The 19,739-nt window shown below is 39.7% G+C and overlaps 1 protein-coding gene across 1 annotated transcript; it reads left to right on the top strand.

Annotated features, from left to right (window-relative positions):
* Positions 1-2,443: 2,443 nt before the first annotated feature.
* IGFBP3 (insulin like growth factor binding protein 3) lies at positions 2,444-19,212 on the top strand. Its single transcript, XM_007061355.4, has 4 exons — positions 2,444-4,190; positions 8,250-8,476; positions 9,819-9,938; positions 18,699-19,212. The coding sequence occupies exons 1-4, from the start codon at positions 3,818-3,820 to the stop codon at positions 18,822-18,824; spliced, it is 846 nt and encodes a 281-aa protein (XP_007061417.2). The 5' UTR covers positions 2,444-3,817; the 3' UTR covers positions 18,825-19,212.
* The last annotated feature ends 527 nt before the right edge of the window (positions 19,213-19,739 follow it).

A 19,739-nucleotide genomic window follows, 5' to 3' on the forward strand; every position in this document is an offset into this window, starting at 1 on the left:
TGGCCGTGACTTTAGTACGACCCTATTTATTAACCTTGCCATGTTGCATGTTTTGCCTTTGGCCTTGTCCACACACCAGTATTGCACCAATTTAATTAAGAACTGGTCTACACTGAAAAGTTTTATCAGTATGATTATGTCAATTACGGAAAGGATTTTTTTGTCTACATAATTATACCATTAAAAGCCCCAGTTTAGACACAGTTATACCAGTATATAGGTACCTTATACCAATATAGCTTATTTTGGTCCCAAACTGAAATAAGCTATACTGGTACAAACACATTTATACCATTGTAACTATGTCCTCCCGTGGCGTTATACTTTCTAGTGCAGATAAACTTTAATTTGATTTAGAAACAGAATTAGAAAAATTGGTGCAACTCCCTTGCGCGGACCCTCTTAGATTGATTTAAGAGGGTCTAGTTTCTAAACCGATTTAACTAAATCAGCGCAATTTTTGTGTGTTGGCAAGACTTCTGACTTTAATGGAAGCTAGATTGGTGGCCTCAATGTGTACAGGTGGTATTATTGATTGTTGGTTACAGCCAAATTCTGTGCTGATTCTAATCCAACAATCCAATTTGTTGGAATGGAATTGCACTGGGTGTGTATCAGTGCAGAATGATGCCCTTAAAATGGCTAGTTTAATATATGTTAGGCCAAATTCAGCCCTGGTATAAGTGGGTACAACTACATATCATTGGATCTATACTCACAATAGAGCTAAATCTGACCTGTGGGTGGATGGGTTCTTTAGTAATAGAATCATAATTTTTGCATTTCCTAATTTTTATTCAACTGTAGAACCTTCAAGTTGCCTAGATTTTATTATTCAATTGGCATATAAGCTAATTTCACCAAAGGTAGTTTTTTTAAAAAAAATTCTTAAAATACTTTTATTTGGTGGCATTGCAAATATTTCCTAGTGTAAAAAGTGAAATAAATAATAACAGTGTAAATCTCTGTAATTGAGGCGTGAGGGTAGACTGACAGTGGGGATTACATTGCTGGTTGATGGAAATGTTCATAAAGAAATATGAAGAACAGGTTACTTCCACACATAAATTGAGAACAATTTATGTGTGTTTTTGTGGCAAGGAAAGGGAATTGCTATTTTAGTATTTATGTATTTATTTTGGTCAGTGTCTCCTTTACCTTTTTGCTTCAATTTTGAAACCAGTAAACTATAAAAATTGTTTGTGGCTGAAAATGATGCTTTTATACATATTTGATCTGCTCTGCTATCCTGCAGTGCTATTGCTGGGACAGAAAACAGGAAGGTCTAATCCTTCTTTTGGACCTAATCTTTGAGCAATGTTGTGATCCTCCTGATACTAACCCTAAAATGATCCCAAAGCTTTTGAGACTTCGCCATCTATAAAAATGTGGGGGTGACGGAAGGTAACATAAAGCTTTCCTGAGATAGTGTCTAAACAAAATGCATTCAGTTTAGAGCAAGTTCATCAATCCCCTTTTTGTAAATGAGCTCAATCAAGTTTATTCAGTCCTTGACTCAATCCTGGGCAACCGGCGACCTCTATTGGTGAATTTATAAAATGAGCCGGAGGACAAAGAAGTCTGCAAGTCATCGTGTATTATGCATGGGGAGATGAAATGAGGCAGACCACTCTCTCCGTACATTTTAAATTCCTTTTCCATTTTAAAATCTCTAATAAAGAACTCTTACGCATATTCTTTAGGATACAAAATCAGAACTAGTTTAAAATTGTTAAAAGGGCCACCTTCAGGACTGTAGCAGAAAAGTGTGGGCGCCGAATACAGAACGGGAGAATAAGTAGAAAGTTGACCTCAATGCTGAAAGCATTTGATTTTAAATGTGTAGTGTTCTGAATGCACAATCTATGTAGGGTGGCAATATATTGGGTAACAAAGTAAACCCTTTACTCTTTCGTCTGGATTTAGACAAACGGATTGACAAGAATCACTGAGAGGGGAATCTCAGTGCCAAGAAATGGTTTGGAAACAGATTAGTATTCTGATTCATTTCGTTTCCATGACAGGAAACAGTTTTGCTAGACAGTATTTTGGAAGTGCTGTTAATTTTCACTTGTGAGGAAAAATGTTTATGAGTGAAAGGCTGTACATATGTACATAAACAAATTAGGGTCTTTTAAAGTGTCTGTAGTATGTAACATATTTAGATACAATATATAGAAACATTGGCTACGCTACTTTAAAATTTTTCTTTATTAAGGTTATAATCAAACAAAACGGGACGTTAAAAAAAACCCAAGCAGAACAGAAGTTGCAATTTCACTGATAAGAGACAGTTTAAATTCACTGTGCAAAATCCAGTTTTGCCTTTCAGAATTGGAAAAGGAAGTAGTTATGTAAACTGTTTTGTCTTGGCAAGGAGGTAAAGTCTTAAGAGTTCAGAGAGCACTTTAAAAAAGATACTTCGGAGGAACATTCATACATCAGCTGCACCGAAAGTACCGTGTTCCAGTGCCAGAGAGAGAGAGAGAGAGAGAGAGAGAGATATTCAATTTTCCCAAGAACTTGCAATTGTCATGTGAGATGGAAGTTAGTCCAAGGTATGTCCTAAACCCTGACTGTGTGTGTTAACAGGCACGCCTCCCAGGTTGTCCTGGGCTATCAATCAGCTCCAGTGTGGACAGGATTGTAGACAGGAAGCCAAAAAGGGCACTCTCGTTTAGCTTTGCTCCTGTCTCCTCTCACAGTGCCAAGGGGAGTGGGGGAAGGAGAACACTTTTCTTTGAAACACAGCGCATTCGATGTAGCCTCTCTCTCTGCCCAAAGTCAGTCCCAACGCATCTATCTGTGTGTGTGTGTGTGTGTGTGTGTGTGTATATATATATATTCTTACTGTATGTTCCATTCTATGCATCCGATGAAGTGGGATGTAGCTCAGGAAAGTTTACGCTCTAATAAATGTGTTCGTCTCTAAGGTGTCACAGGTCCTCCCGTTCTCCTCAAAGGGGGTTTCTCACAAGGGCACTTAAACTCAACTCACAACCAGGGGGGTCCCCCCTCCTTACAGTACTTTCTGAACCGAAATCTGGATTTCGAAAGTCACTCCCCTTCTCCTGGAGTGCCAGAGTTGTTCATTATTCATAGTCCGGGGCGTGTCCTAAGCAGGAGTTGTATATAGGCAAGAAGTTCAGCTGAATGAGAGAACAGATGGGAGCCCAGAGTTACAGAGAGTAGAAGCCAATAGCAGGCAACAAAGAGAATAAAAAGAAGGGAACTTTGCTCTCTCTTAATTTATTTTTTCTCCTTCATTTCCCCTCTGCTCTCCTCTCTTTCCGTGACCATTTTGGGACCACGTTTCCTCCCAGCCAGACCATTTTGCTCGGTTTGGGTATTTTTTTTTATTGTTGTTGATTTTTTTTTAATTTATTTTATTTTCAAATTTGTGTCTGCGGCAAGAAATCAGTGTCAAAGCCAAGTGACCTGGGCGCTATTGAAGGGGAGGAAGCAACAAGCCGTCTTGGGCGCTAGCTGCTCTTCCTTCTCGTCTTCCTGCAGGGGTGGAGGGGGGGGGCGGGGGTCCCTGTAGCTTTAGCCTGCTGGGCTCGCCTCCTCTGTTAGGGGGGCGAGCGGCTGGGGCTTGAGCCTCCTGCTCTGAACCTCCGGGGCAGGGGTCTGTCCTGGTCTCTTCTCTCTCCTGTGTTGGGGGGCGAGTGCCTGTGACTCCCCTCTCCTGTGGTGGGGGGGCGGCTCTGCCCCGGGCTAGGTGCGTGTGTGGCTGCGGCTCTGTCCCTCTCCTGCTCTCTCTGCTGCTGCTCGTCCCCTCTCCAGCCCTGCCCCCCCCCCCCTTGCGCTTGTTGCTATGGTGGCGCGGCTCTGCGTGCTGTGGGCAGTGGCAGCGCTGGCGCTGCTGAGCCGGCGGGCGGTGGCGGTGGGGCCGGTGGTGCGGTGCGAGCCCTGCGACGCGCGGGCGCTGGAGCAGTGCAAGCCGCTGGCGCCCGAGTGCTCCGAGCTGGTGCGGGAGCCGGGCTGCGGCTGCTGCTTGACCTGCGCCCTGCAGGAGGGGCGCCCGTGCGGGGTCTACAGCGAGCGCTGCGGGGCCGGCCTCACCTGCCAGCCGCGCCGAGGGGAGCTCAGACCCCTGCAGGCGCTGCTGGAGGGCAGGGGGCTTTGCACCAACGTGACCACGGGCAGCAAGCTGCGGACCTTCCTGCTGCAAGGACCACATGTTCCAGGTAAGGCGAGCAGGCTCCAGCCGTTCACTTTGTGTGTGTGTGTGTGTGTGTTGTTTAATGCAAAAAAAAAAAAATTGCCCCTCCAAAAAAAGTTTGATGCAAATCAATCTATCAATCCGTTGCCTTTATGCAAAAAAAAAAAGTTTAGTTTGCACACACCAAAAAACAAAACAAAACAAAAAACCACTCCCTTACTGCAAAAATGTTGCTGTGAAGCGCCACCCAAGTATTGCAGCCAGCTCCTAGCGGATGGGTTCTTAAACAAAACTCCAGCCTTAGTGCGCTGTTAAGACTGACGTGGTCATTCCTGCTCTTCAAAATAAATCGTCGTGTTTTCTGATCTCGCGGTCAAATCTAGGGCTGTGTGTCAAGTTGGGGATCGTTTGAATGAGGAATAAGAAAAGAAAGGTTCTTTAATCTCCGCTCTTGCAGAATCCTTCCTTTCAACAGAGGTGAGGATGCTTTTTTAAAAAATATGAGAGAGTCGTTCCCCCTTTGACTGAGGAGCAGGTCTGCCAGGCTGAGATATTTAAAATGGGTGAATTGCTTGTAAAGGAGTACATAGAGAATGGGACAAATATTTTCCCAGCCTGGAAAGTTACTGACTATTTAAAACAAAGAGACTGGTAGTTTTAAAAGGGGTGAATATTGTGGGTACACTTTTGCAGATAAACGATTGGTAAAAACAAACCTTTCCCGTACTCTCTTGTAAGTAAAACCATTTAGAGTGTGTTTCTTTAAGAGGGAGGGAAGGAAAGTTGGAACAACTTCTGTAAGCATCCACGTTTTGCAATGTTCAGAAACAAGGGAAGTTGGGATTCAGATCAGGAAAGCACAATTAATATTTGCACAAATTTCATTAGAGAGTTTACTAACCAATATCGATGATGTAACATCTACTTTATAAGACAGCATGATAAAAGGTTTGAAAGCAGCGTGGAGTTTTTCTTCTGGGTTGCAGGCACTCTTTGGCTGGCCTCTCCTTAGCTGTCTGAGGGGAAGTGGCCGCCAGTGTGCTCTTAACTGGCTGCAGCAGGAGCACAAAATGCCTTATTATTATTTTTGTGCTGCTCACAAGCAGTGACAATTTGAAAGAGGGAGAGTTCAAAACATGCTGAGTGAAGATTTAAACCTCATTGAAACACATGGCAACATCCTTCATCATAAGAGCTTGATGCTGTTAACTCTACCTTAAAAGGAATCCTGGATGAGGGGGGTATCCATCCAAATGCGTGGAAATTGGAAACGGCTAATTATCAGTTGTTATTATTATTATTCTTTATTATGTAACTGTAAATATTAGAGGAAGGGAAGGGGTAGATGGCTCTGGACTTTCACTTCTGTTCTGGATCTCTTACTAACTTCATCCGTAAATAGTTTAAATACTAAAGCCCTATGCTTGCACTCCTTATTCAGACATAAAGCCTGTTGAAGTCAGTGGGAACTTCGCCCCTGTGTATAAAGTGAAAAGTAGGCCCCTTCCTGGGGAATGCAAGTTGAGTGCTTAGTTTTCAAGAGGGAAGAAATCTGCTGAACCAATGCTATGCATAGCGCCTGCCTCTTTAAGGGACTACTAGAGTTTCAATCCTAAATCCAAATTCCCAGTACAGATTCTAGCATACAGCAAACTCTCATAATAGGATCAAATCTGTTCCCACACATACAGATAAGTAGAATACCATGTAAAATTGTTTTTGTCATTGTTACATTACAGCAAGTGCTAAAAAAAGTTTTATATGGATTTATATTTTAAAATGTCATTTTAATGCCAGATTTAGAAGGCCACTAACTTCTAGTGCATACTAGATCTTTCTGGCATTGATACAGTTCACATTTTAAGGGACTATTATTATTAATAAAAGAAAAAACAACTCTCCCTGTGCTTTTTTCATGATGGTTTTGAATGTGTTAGGAATGGGTATGTAACTAACATGACAACAGCTCTATAGAATAAACTGGTGCAATACAGTATGTCTTGACATTATAAAAAAATTGTAGTCATAACTCATAAATCTGATTTGAGAACTGCTTAAGAACAGATTGCCATGATTAATTATATAAACTGTGAAGTGGCCACTGTAATCTGTTGGTTACATAATGCTTGTTAAAATACTTTCTAAATCTATATGTACATGGTGAATAAAGTGGAATGGCTGCAAAATACTATTGGGGAAATAATTTAGATTTAGGAGAGCTAGATTATTATGTTCTATTGTATCAACGCTTCCAAACATCATTGAGAATGAGAAAAAAAATACTACTGTAAAAAAAAAAAAAGAAATTAAACCACAAAAAATATGTTCAAATACCGCTGAGAGTCTGAGTTAAACCCACAAAAGCCAGGAAATTCAGAGTTAAGACTTAAACTTCCTTAATCCATTTGCGCTGAGAGTTGGATTTTCCTGGTCAATTATGTCTACTGCCAGCAGTGGCTACACCAAAACCACTGGCACAAGATGTTAATTCTGATCCCTCCTCCTCCTCCCTGTGCCTATGTATTGCAGGGGCCTTAGTGCCATATGTGCTAAAATTGTTGGACTCAGTGGGATATGTTAGGAAGACTTTCAGTCTTGATGCTGAATTTCTTGGCTTTGATGCTTTTTAGTGAGCCTTTTAGCACTATTTTAATATAGATTTTGTGCTTTAACTTTAGTATAGCATTGAAGCAATGGTTTTAAAAGTAATCTGTGCCCTGCACGTCAATTATCATTTTACATTCCCAATGTGATTTCCGTTCCTTTTTTAAAAAGTTCAGATGGCGTGCAGCCAAAGGGCTGAAATGCAGCAAGCAGTCTGACTTAACTGATAAAGAGATATAAACTTTAAAAATGTCTCAGAGGAAATGCAGCCATCTACATTTACACTGGAAGGGTCCTGTAAGGTATAGTATAGTATAGACACATAATCTTAAGTACTGTATATGGAAACTTTGTGCCTGCACAGTATTCTGGGGCACTTTATTTTTGTTTACTTCTATGGAAAGTAGATAGAGAAGAAAATATTTTTAAACTCTTCTGACTCAGAGTGAAAAGCAAATAAACTGGAAGTTTGTTTTTTGATACTATGGCAGAGTGGATGGCAATGTTGCGTTCATAATCTGAAATGTGTTTAATATAAAAATAGAATCAAATTGGAAAATTCTCTGTCAACTAAGTAAAATTTAACTTAACAAATTTTTGCAGTATGTGGGAGAAAATTAAGAAATAACTGTATTAAGGCCCATTAAAATTAACATGGTAGTATTACTTCTATTTAGTAATACCTCTTTGTTAATTCCCTTCCTGGAGAAGATATAAAGGAGAGACAAAAAGAAAAGGAGAACTCTGATGAAGTGAGCTGTAGCTCACGAAAGCTTATGCTCAAATAAATTTGTTAGTCTCTAAGGTGCCACAAGTACTTCTTTTCTTTTTGGGGATACAGACTAACACGGCTGCTACTCTGAAAGGAGAGACACTACCTTACAGAATACTAACCATCATAAGACATTACAGGAATTCATTATCACTACTAAGTGATAATAAAATCCGTTCTAGGACATAAGTAAATTATTTGAATTTTTTACACGTCTTGCATTGGTAAAGTTGATAACAGATTTCTGATTCAGATCCAAACGCTGGAAATGATCAAGTCCCCGTGCAAATCTGCCCCCTTCTGGTGGGAAAAAACTTCAAATTAAGGGAAGCAATTAGCTGTATACTCAGTTTAAATAGCAGTGGTTTAAAAAATCAAATTGATGGAAAGTATAAATGAAAATGTTCATACAATTAAGTAGAAAAGAAAGATGTTTAATTAGTAGCAACCAACAGTGACAGTGGAATGGCAGAGTTTAAAAGAATTACTAGGAGTTTACGAGATATTTCAGTCATGAGAACATTAGAATTATTTCTGTTCAGGAAATACAGACATTGCTGGTCAAAGAACACTATGTCATTTAAGGCTCTCTGTGTTTTTTAATAAAAAAGAAAAGAAATAATAGAATCTCTTAAAATAAGCTATTGTGCTCCTAGGCTTAACTGAATAATTAACTTTGTTTCTTTGTTGAATTTATTTTATTTGAAGGAAATTCCAGTGATTCAGAAGAAGACCAGAATGCCAGTAGCATAGAGAATCAGGCCATCCCTAACTCTCACAGGGTGTCAGATTCCAAATCACATCCACATCACACCAAAATAGATATCATCAGGAAAGAACAAGCCAAAAATACACAGCGGTACAAAGTGGAATATGATTCACAAAGTACAGATACACTGAATTTCTCTTCTGAATCCAAACAAGAGACTGAATATGTAAGTATATTTATAAGTAGAAAAGATAAATACATTCTCATGCTTGCTTTTTTTTTTTTTTTGGCATGCTGTATTTGACAAGATAAATAGAAAACCAGATGGTGGTAATTGTTGTAGCCATTTAAGGAGTTCTGACTGTGTGATCAGTCAAACTACTGGAGATGCAAATGCAGAGGGTCAGCAGGCCAGACAGATCACATTTGGAAACCACAGAGGTCTAGTGTTTGTTTTTAATCTGATTATCAATAATAATCCTTGGACAGTAAAAAAGATTAATCTCACCTATATTTTTCACATATGGGTGTGAACAGATTCAGACTAGGACTAATAATAGCTTGATTAGATTTGATTATCCACTGGCAAGAAAGAAAGGGTAATGCAAAAAAGAAAAAGGCCTTACATTCAATCCAAAGGTCTGAGTCTGTGCTCCAGGAAGCAAATTATGGAAAGTGCTCTAGCATGGAACTAAGTACCAGCTTTTGATTGATTATCAAATGTGCCTAGTGCACACAAATCTGTCCCTAGATTTGTAGTAATTGCTCTGTCACACTGAAAATGTCTGCAGGTAATGACCATAGGGATAAGAACTGCCACTGTTTCTTGTTCCTTATTTACAGTTTATGGGCAAGATTGCAGGGCAGCCTGGGTATAGAGAATGTGAGCAGGTAAAACTATGATTCATGTACTGCTCTTGGCAGACAATCTGGTTATCCTCATACCAGTGCCAACAGGCATGCAAAATGTTTCTTGGGTATACTTTGGCACTTCATCAGAATATTCATGGGTGATCCAGACGTATCTTTCTTCCACAAAAAGAATGTTCCAAAACCTACAAAAAGTAGTGAGTTCCATCCATGTAGAGAGTATATGGCAGCTAAAACAAATTAGCAAGGTTAATTTTCCTGCCTGTTCAATGTATTACTGAAGTCAGACGTTCCAGTTAAAGCACATCAGAGTCTGAGAGGTTCAGAATGTCCTTCTTCCAAAAAATAAATCTGTGTATAGCAGAATTATCATTTTAGGTAGCTGTGAGGACTGATGAGAGATTATGGGGCACTGGCCCAGAACTAGGGCTTTTAGGGTATGGCTACACAGCAGCTGGGAGCATGCTTGTCAGCCCCAGTAGTCAGACTTGTGCTTGCAGGATTCAAGCTAGCATGCTAAAAATTGAAGTGTGGATGTTTCTAGTCATTTCTGGTCAGATCCATCACCCTATTTTTATGGAGTTCTTTGCTGCTTAGTGCTTTTTAATGTCTACAGATTTACTATTTTTAAGAATATAGGAGACAGGGTTTGAGCGAGAGGATTTCATTTGTGCTTTCTAAAACATGATCATTGACAGGGTCCCTGCCGTAGAGAAATGGAAGACACGTTAAATCACCTAAAGATCCAGAATGTCTTGAGTCCAAGAGGATTCCATATTCCAAATTGTGACAAGAAAGGATTTTACAAGAAAAAGCAAGTGAGTAATATTTCTTGATCATTTCAGTAAGTGTATTTCAGCTTTTCCACATCGTTATCTGTTAATACAAAGTCAAATTTAACATTACTAGTAATGTTCATGTGCATTACATAGCACTTTACTGAAACATTAGTTTAAGCCCAGTTTCAGGACCTGGTGGCATAGCACCAAGCCATGTCAGGTGTAGACAGTGTTTTTATTTGCTGTCGTTCCTGACAACAGATTAATCTGAGAAACTTCATACCCAATCACACATGGGTTGGCCAGAGCCCCGGATATCAATGCCCATCAGTTTAAAAAAAGCATTAACCCACAGTGTTAACTGTTGGAGTCACCATATGACTGTAATAGATCAGTGCTTTGAATTGTAAATAGCTGCTTGAGAGTTCCTAGAAGAACTGGATTAGGTCACATTACAAAAAGCAACTTGAGAAAGCCATATATCTGTCGTTTATACACTGCAGAGATCACTTCCAAAATCTATGTCATGTTATAGTGAAAGTGATACACTCAGTATTTACTCTTCAGTAATGATGGTCTCTCAACCCCTTTGGTTTTCCATTTGCATTTGGTTACGTGCTTGTGACCTTTCTTGACAAATGCAAACACCGCCACAGCTATTCATGCCTTTGTTATCTCCATATTGAACTATTGCTACATGCTCTACTTAAGGGTGCCCGTGAAGGGCTCTCAAGAAACTTTGGCTAGTGGAAAATAAATATCAGGGCTCTTGCTTAGTGTTTTTCCACGTCAGAACCCATAATTCCAATGTTTAGTAGATTGCAATGGCTCTGAATTAGTTTCTTGGTGCAATTCAAGGTGCAGTTTTAAATTTACAGAGCTTTATGTCAGGGGTTCTCAAGCTTTTCAGTGGGCTGGTTCACGTCTTTAAAGAGAATTTGTATTGTGGGCCACCTTCTCCCTCCCTTTCATGATTACTCAGGCCCACTTCTCCCTTCACATCCCTGTGGTAACCACAGCAGTGCCTCACACTGGAAAATAATATTAGGAAAGCATTCCATGTATTTTTAGTTGCCTTCTGTTTTTTATCAGTTGGAAATGAAAGTGAAATGAGCAGCCAGCCCAACTTGGCTACCACACATCCATAGGCTTCACTTTAAGTCCTGCTGCTCTCTGTTGCTTGGATCATGGATTTCTTCAAGTATGTGTACTCTGCAAAAAAAAAAAAAAAAAAAGTGTGTTCTTAACTTGGTTAGCTAATCTGCATTAGCTAACTTGGGTTCAGGTAGCAGTGAAGGCACAGCAACTTGGTCTTTAATTTGGGTTAGCAGTTCAAGTTCAACCCAGGCTGCCTCAGAGGCTTTAACTCCAGCTTCTAACCTGAGTTAAAAGCCAAGTTGCCGTGACATCACTGCTGTTTTAACCCAGGTTAGCTAACATGAGTTAAGAACACACTTTTTTTCAGCACAGGGGTATCCTTCCTCTTATGTAACATCTCAACAACTGAGATCAGCAACCTCTGCAGATTTGATGATGGGCACTCAGAGTGGGGGCTCCTGGCTCTAGAATACACTTCTTCCACTGATCTGACAGTGCCTATGTTTGTTGACCTTTAGGGCGTGCTGCATAGCTCATCTATTCACTCTAGCTTTTCCTGAGCAGCTGGTGATTTTCTCAAGCGGGGCAAGTTTCTTTTTTTGGGTTGGAGGTCTCATTTAAGCTGGTGTGAATTCTTGTTCCATGATATTTTAACTTGATGTAAATTAACGTAGGGCCATATGTAGGTTGCAGCCCTCAATCTGCATTCATTCCAAAATGCCATTAATTTCAATGAAAGTTATTCAATGGACTAAGGACAGCACTGACCCTCTGAGTGGGAACCAAGATTGTGTGTTTGTTCCTATGACATAGAAGTGTTTAGCTTATTTAAAGCAATAGATATTTGAACAGAGTTCCAAGAGATATGCTTTTTGTTACATACTGTAGTCCGTGTGCTCCTTTAGCTATTAAAGAAGACCAAAGAATATGCTCTACTTTGTCCACTTGCAGAAATTGTCTGCAGTACTTTTGTCAACTTGCAGCTCAGATTGTGAGCTCTTTATGGAATGGACATTCTTTCTTCAGTGTTACTCTATGCTGGGCGCTTTCCTGGGTACTACCGTAAATAAATAATAAGATCCATAGGCACCAAAATGTTGAGGTGCATTTTTGAGCAGTGATAATTCTGCCATTAGGGAACCTGGGCACTTCCCCACTCCAAAAAATGATATTAAAATGAGTGTACCTTGATGCCAGTTCTAGTCATCATTCAAAGCTATTCATTTAATAGAATAAGAGGAAGAGCCTATGTAAGGGGAGCTGCTTCTGCACTCTAAATTCTGTGGTGCATGTTCCACCAGAGGCTTTAAAACGGCATCTGCTGAATTTCGGAGAGAGTTCCTGCACTACGTGTAGTGGCCTATCATGGGGGCATCTGGGGCAAAGGATGTGCCTAGTCCTGCCAGATGCCATGCCACGTGCCTGTATGTCCCACTGGCTTCAATTGGAACTGAGGGAAGCTCAGCATCTTGGGGAATCAAGCCCTCAGTGAGCACAGGCAGAGTCAACACAAGCAGATATCTTACCTGTGCGCTGATCTAGTGCCAACACTTAGTACCGCTATCAAACTGTAATGCAGGCCTTAACTTTAGGGTGGGTGTCAAGGATACAGTCTGCAGCTCACAAAAATGCAAAATAATATGTTTACAGTATCTTTCTAAAATTAAATACCACAATAGGTATGAGAAATAAGTACATATATAATAGACTGCACTCACTGCCGTATGGGAAATGTAGTGATTGCACTGTTTTTTGCAGCATCATAAATCTAGGTCTGATACTTTAGGAACTCAGAGAAAATATCTAATCTGAATAACATAAAGCTAGGTTATTCTATGATTTCCTGCATTGCTGTTATTAACATCATTTAGCATTTGTAACTCCACATTATGACAGAAGAATTCAGTGTGTTATACAGTACTAGGAAATAGTAAATCATCCTAAATAATATTATTTTCACTGTCCTAGAAGGCAGGCATTTTTAATAATGGAAATATCAGCTTTCTTCTGGTACCTCTAAAGTAGCTGGATATGCAGCTCAGTGCACTACGGTGGCACGCCACCTTCAAAGAATGCTGCCCAGGGAAGGTTAGCAAAAATTAGATGTTTGCATATTTTGTAAAAGTAGTTCATTCTTTACCAAAGCAGTTTAGCTGTCATTTCAGAAGCTGTGTGGTGTAATGGTTAGAACAGTAATTTGGAATCAAAACTCCTCCAGTGTTTCTTTTTGGCTTTGCCACTGATATGGACCCTGATCCTGCAAGCTGCTCCACACAGGCAAACACTCTCATGCCTAAATGGATCCCCATTGAATTCATGGACATAAGCATTTGCTCATACAGAGCAAATTGCATGATTAGGGCCTTTTTGCTTAATGTCATATTAATACCCTCCTCCTAAGGTGCTGTGAGTATCAAATAAAATGTTAATAAATGCTCTGAGATCTTAAGAAAATAAAGGCACTTTATGAGTGCAACTTCTGTGTTGTAGATACAGATACAGTCCAGTAGTACAGTGTATTTCAGCACAGTGCCAGGTATGCAGTGCAGAACTAACACAAAGAAACAATATGGTTATAAATAGGGCCTTACCAATCCCCCATAAAATCTGGTCTTTTGTGTATTTTTATCCTATGCTATACTCCTTTATACTATAAGGTAAAAGGATATACAAGTACACAGTGTTTCTCCAACTGGGGGTCCCAACACAAAAGGGGATCCCAAGCCTATTGTAAAGGGGTTGCAGTATTGCCACCCTTACTTCTGCGCTGTTGCTGGTGGTGGCACTGCCTTCAGAGCTGGGTGGCCAGAGAGCAGCGGCTGCTGGCCAGGAATCTAGCTCTGAAGGCTGCACTGCTCCTGGGTGGCAGTGCTGCCTTCAGAGCTTGGCACCTGTCCAGCAGCCGCCGTGCTTCAGCTATCCAGTTCTGAAGGCAGAGCAGAAGTACGGGTGGCAATACCTTGACCTCCCTCCCCCCAATAGCTTTGCCACCCCCTTTTTGGGTCGGGAACCCCAGTTTGAGAAATGTTGGCTTAAGGGCTTTACATATTTTGCCATTTTTCAATAAATATTCATGCTTTGTTACAACTCTGTGAAATTTAAGATTTAAATATCTGAAATAGTGAAATTCAGGATTTTTAAAATGCTGTCTATGACTGTGAAATTTATTAAAATGGACCATGAATTTGGTAGGGCCCTAGTTATAAAGGACCAGCATTTGTCTACAGATAAGTGATAGGTTTGGGCTAAATCTAGTGAAGTATCATGATCATCTAAAAGAGCCATATAAAGTCTTTCATAAGAAAGTTTTCCTCTTCGTGTTCACATGAACTACCTCTTTTCCTCACTGACTAGCTCTTCAGGAACATGTTGAATGCAGTTGTTCTTCATGATTTGATTTTTGTATATCAAGTAATTGACTTTCCAGACACCCTTGGGGTAGTTTTAGTGAGAGGTTTGCTGTAAAGGAAAAGATACATCATGGAAAGCAATTTAAAGTATTTATATATTTTTTTAATATTTAATTATTATTAAATCAGGAGCACGGGGAAATTATCAAATAAATGTGGTTGCTAATATGCACTTATCATCTTGCCAAGCCATGTGATGTACAACATGAAATCAAATAGGAGAGTCAGTGGTACTGGAAGCTACATGAACAGTTCTGAAAGGAATTCTGCCCTTTGCTCCCTGTCCATTTAAATTAATATTTGTTATTTACTTTACTTTTCTGGCCCAATGCTTCTTGGTAAACATCGGTTTAAAGGTAAAACTGGAAGTCTGGCTTTGTGATTGTTCTAGAGTAGAGGGATCAGAGTTTGAGTCCCTAATTTAATTTTTGCTCCTCGATCCTCAGAACCTGGAAACATGGTACAGAGTCATTGTCATCATGCCCCATGGAAGTGAGGAGCAACGCTGATGAGCTCTAAAGATATCTGTGTTCAGTCCTCAAGTAAATTGTGTAAAAGAGAGGAAGTGATAAAGAGAAACGTGGAGGGACCCCTCCAGAGCATAATAGGACCCCTTTGTTTATTATATACTGCACCAGATCTGTTAGACATTGATCCCTACTTACTCATGCCTAAGTCATATACTGTGGTATATGGATATAGTTTCATGGTGCAGGAGTATATCTGTCTCAAGCAAGCAAACAATTTTTGATAGAATTAAGATTCTCTAAGAATTATCCCAAATCCACATAAATGGCTAGCTTTTCAGTAGATGTGAATTGACATTCCTCCATTTAAGACAAAGCTCCCCCAATCCTGGGCCAGCCAGAGGCCAAAATAACCTTTGCTGTAAATTAGAGCTTTCTGAAGGCTGCTTTCAAGTTATGCCAATTGCAGTCCCATAGGAATGACTAAATGACCAGGAATTAAGTGGCGCCCCTTATGCTTTGCCATGTCCCTTCTGTATTCCTCTGTGGAGGGGACAGAGCAGGGGGCAACAGGGCTGACATCTGGCCCCTCTGTCAGAGGAAATCCTCAGCTGCCCAATTTAGGGCATTATTCCAGCTGTTTTGCACTTCTGAGGCAGCACAAAGCAGCTGGAGCTGGGCCCAAGAATCTGTCCCCACTGGTATACAAAACAGAATAAGAGATGTCTTTTTGATATGCACTGTCTATCATTTCAGTTGATGTCAGGGCAAGAAAATGCAAAACATCCCTTTTGGGCCAGATCAAACTATTATCGGAGATATGTTTGTCCCTTGCCCCAGTGCTGGGCAGTCAGTGCAAATCCTTGTTTTGAACTTGAGAGATCTGAAAAACATTTCTGTGTTGCTCTGGAGACAAAGCATTATTTTTGCTGCTTATCTCTAAGGCACACAGCAGATCTGAGAGTTTTTCTCAAAACAAGAAATGAAAGGTGGCTTCTAACTGTATTTAATTCTGAAAGTCAGTGATGAGATTGTAGAAAATAAAATGACATTAAAAATGAGACCAATTTTTTAAACTGATAATTTGGTTTACATATGTATGTCTTTGACAGTAATCAAAGTCAATTCCTTTGAACCATTGAGATTTGTGCAGAACACTTCATACAGTACCTCTGAAAGCAAAGAGGATATGTTACAGATATTAGCAGAGGTACAATTTAGTGAACTGCATACCAGGCTGAGAGTTAGGAAATCCTAACTCTAATTCTGGGCTCGGACACTGACTGTGTGTCCTTTGGAAAATCACTTAAGAATTTCTGCCTTAGTTTCCTGATCTATGAACTTGTTATAATAAAAGAGATGTTGACTGTGTATTAAATTATTTTGACGCCAAAGAGTTTTAAGGATTAAACATTACCAGTTCAGTTAGGTCCTGATCTAGTGGCCATTAAAGTTAATGGAAAAATTCCCATTGACTCAATGGCCAGTGGATCAGGCCATTAATGGGCTTGTTAAACAATGTAAAAGGATAAAATCCATGTTGGTTTCATGTTTAAGGACAACTGACTGAATGGCTAACTTGTAATTCAAACAAAGATAGTCAGATAATTAGGCGAATTACTAATGCAACTCTTTTTTCGATTGGCCAGGGTTGCTTTTCCCCCTCAGAAAATAAGCATTTGTTTACTTTGGACCTGATCTTGTAGACATTCTTCTGGCATAACTGCCATTGAAGTGACTAGGATTGTTGCATGCAGTATGACTGCAAAACAAAGGTTCTGAAGAAGAGAAAGTTTTGTGTTATTTCAGCACATGACATGATATTTGGTCTTCCTGCCCAAAGATATAACAAGAATATAGACTTAGATAATCATCTTCTGGACTTTGGAATCAATGAATCTAAACGACTGCTCATTTTCAGTTAGAGTGAGTGCTGTTAGTTCATGTACCATAATAAACATGGTAAAACCAAACATTCCTCAGGGAGAGGAGTCTGTCCAACACAATATCCAGCTTTCTGAACCATGCAAGCTCTGAAAAACTATGGGTGATGTTTGCTTCATGGCAGGATGATGGAATCCAAAGAAAATTTGCCAACTACGGAAACCACAAAGAGATCTCTTCCCCCAAAAGTCCATGGTGGGGAGTTGTGGAGCTGGCTAGGGGTAGGGATAAAGGAGCAAAGGAGCTCCCCACTTTCCACAGTACTCAACTATTAGGGACTGTGTGTGCTGCACTGTGTGGCCTTGGATTGGTAAATTAGTGGCTCCTGGCTCCTGGACCAATCAGCTATGCTATAAGGGTGAAATGGGCTCCTATGCAGAGGCCTGTGCACCATTTAAGTCCTACTTAAACCTTGTTTTGAGGACTTAATTGGTGCCTGCATAGGCCTTCTACAGACTCTTTCAACCTGGATAAATTTCATCCTCAATTAATAAAATACATGAGCTGGAAATGTACACAGGCCACCCGCCTGCTTTGGAGGATGATTCTCTTGTTCCTTCCAAAGGAGGTGGAGGTAGGCTTCTTTTTTTGTGTGTTTTTATTTTTGGTGGCAGAGGGCGGGCGAGGTCTTCAGGCTACATGGCTTCTCTGTTCTTGTTCCTAGGTGATATATCTGTTGTAGTTGTCATCTAGCAAGAGCCTGATAAATTTGTGCCACAGACTCTTTAAAATTCTTCACCTACTAAATGGTGGTTATTTTAGCTCTGATGAACATGTCTCTGCAGTAGGGCATTCAGTGAGTCTACAACCATAAAATCCCAAAGTCCAGTTGACATAGATTGTGACTCCATCCTGGGAAGGAGGTTGACTGTAGAATGCTTAATATGACATTGCATGACTATTAGAGAGGGGTGCTTCCCCTTATAATAGAAGAAAACTTTCACAGTTACAGAGGTACCTTTCAGCTGGACTGGGCCCCGAGGTAGCTGAGGAATGTTATATGCAATATGTGATCAGGAACTATGTATGCTGCCTTAGATTCTCTTTGTAACTCTTGGGGTCTTTAGAAGAATCTCTTTAGTGTGCTTGGTTTTCCATCTTTCCTGTACTAAATTATTATTTCTAGAGCAAGTTTCAGCTTTTATATAGATATATAAATAATTTATAGCAAAAACATACATACACACTATGTATTACAATTTCAGGTTGGCTTGTATCGATAACTAGTCTTGGTAGGCAAGTGCTTTCTCTAGAAATTATTTAGGTTATGGATTATGGATATTCAGGCAACCTTATTTATAGGAAATTATATATGTAAAGCTCTAATATACCTAGCAGTTGTTGAAGTGATAACTCTGTTGCAGGGTATTATATATCTGTTAATAAATGTCAACTACAGTACTGAAATTCCCCTGGCAAACAGATGCAAGCTGAGGTGTTATTGCTGCAAGTGTAGTCTCTGCCAAACATGTGCTCCCTTAGTATGGTAAGAGTAATCTGTTGAGTTTTTTCCTAAATAAAGGACCTGATCCTACAACCTTTACAGTTGCAAGTAGTGTCATTGAAGTTGATTTTGCTCAATAATGGACAGCTGTGCTGTGTGATATCATGTGGAGTGGTTTATAAAGCTGCCTTTTTGTGCTTATAAGAATAGTTTTATTGTAGGATGATTAGATCCCTAATAGTTGGCTGGCAGTAGAAGTAAAATATCATTATAATAGTTTGTGCTGGTAATTGGAATTCCATATACTCACAGCATGAGCAGTGCTGATTTGGCCATGTTATATTACTGAAGCTATTAAAGAGATTAGAATTAACTGGAACCCCTGCTGTACCCCAAAAAATGGCGTTAACTGAATCTTACATTCATTTTGTTTCAGTGCCGCCCATCTAAAGGCCGAAAGAGAGGCTATTGCTGGTGTGTGGATAAATATGGACAGCCACTTCCTGGATACGATGGGAAAGGAAAAGGAGATGTCCACTGCTACAACTTGGAAAGCAAATGAGGGGCAGGTGCCATCTCCTGTGGAATCTGTTTGTGGCAGTTCAACCCATCAGAGACCTTGGAGGGACTGGGGAAAAAGCATGGACTGCATTGGACTTGGAGTTACGAGTTCTGCCTCCTACTGATACTGGGGGATTCATTGACTCTATGGACTCTGCAGCTGCACCCTGTCACTGACACACTTCCTGCTTTCTATAGAACATAGGGAGCTCTGAATTCCCAATTAAATCTGCACTATTTATCCCCAGAAAGAAAAAAAGGCACTTCAGAATGGATTCAGGGAGTCTCCACTGACTTTTTAAAATAACGGCCTGTGACCAATTTGATCCCGAAAGATACTGTGTTTTATTTTAAAGAATTTATAGATTGTAAGCTTGTAAAAATATTAAGAAAAACCCAAGGATTTAAAGTTTAAGCTTTTTCTATACAGGTCTGACGGGAAACTTATCTTCACGGGTAAAATGTTTTATAAAAATCTCAAAGAACTTTTTAAAGAAACGTGTTTCTAAAATAAAGACATGGCTATTTTTTTCTGTAAAGTATATTATGAATATTCTGTTAGTCTGTATTTAATATAATTGTTTTTTAATAAACTTTATTTAAATGTAACATGTGAATACCAAATGTTACACATTCATTTTGGTGTATGCTACTGAATACATGCAAGTCAAAAAACAAAGGGGATTTTAAATAGAATGGCGTATATATCTTTACTTAATGGGAATGAGCCAAAATAGATTTACTGCCTGAAGAAAAAGTTTCCTAAAAAGGCTGTTTCCCTATTTAAAGTAGCTAAAACCATCAAAATAACTTTTTAATCAATCTTTCTATTGGTTTTTCTAGTGCATACCTCACTGTAGTACTTAGATGTTAGATAAGCAATTAATAGTGGCATTGAAATTGATGATAAACAACT

The sequence above is a fragment of the Chelonia mydas genome, chromosome 2 (assembly GCF_015237465.2).
Source record: "Chelonia mydas isolate rCheMyd1 chromosome 2, rCheMyd1.pri.v2, whole genome shotgun sequence".
NCBI lineage: Eukaryota > Metazoa > Chordata > Testudines > Cheloniidae > Chelonia > Chelonia mydas.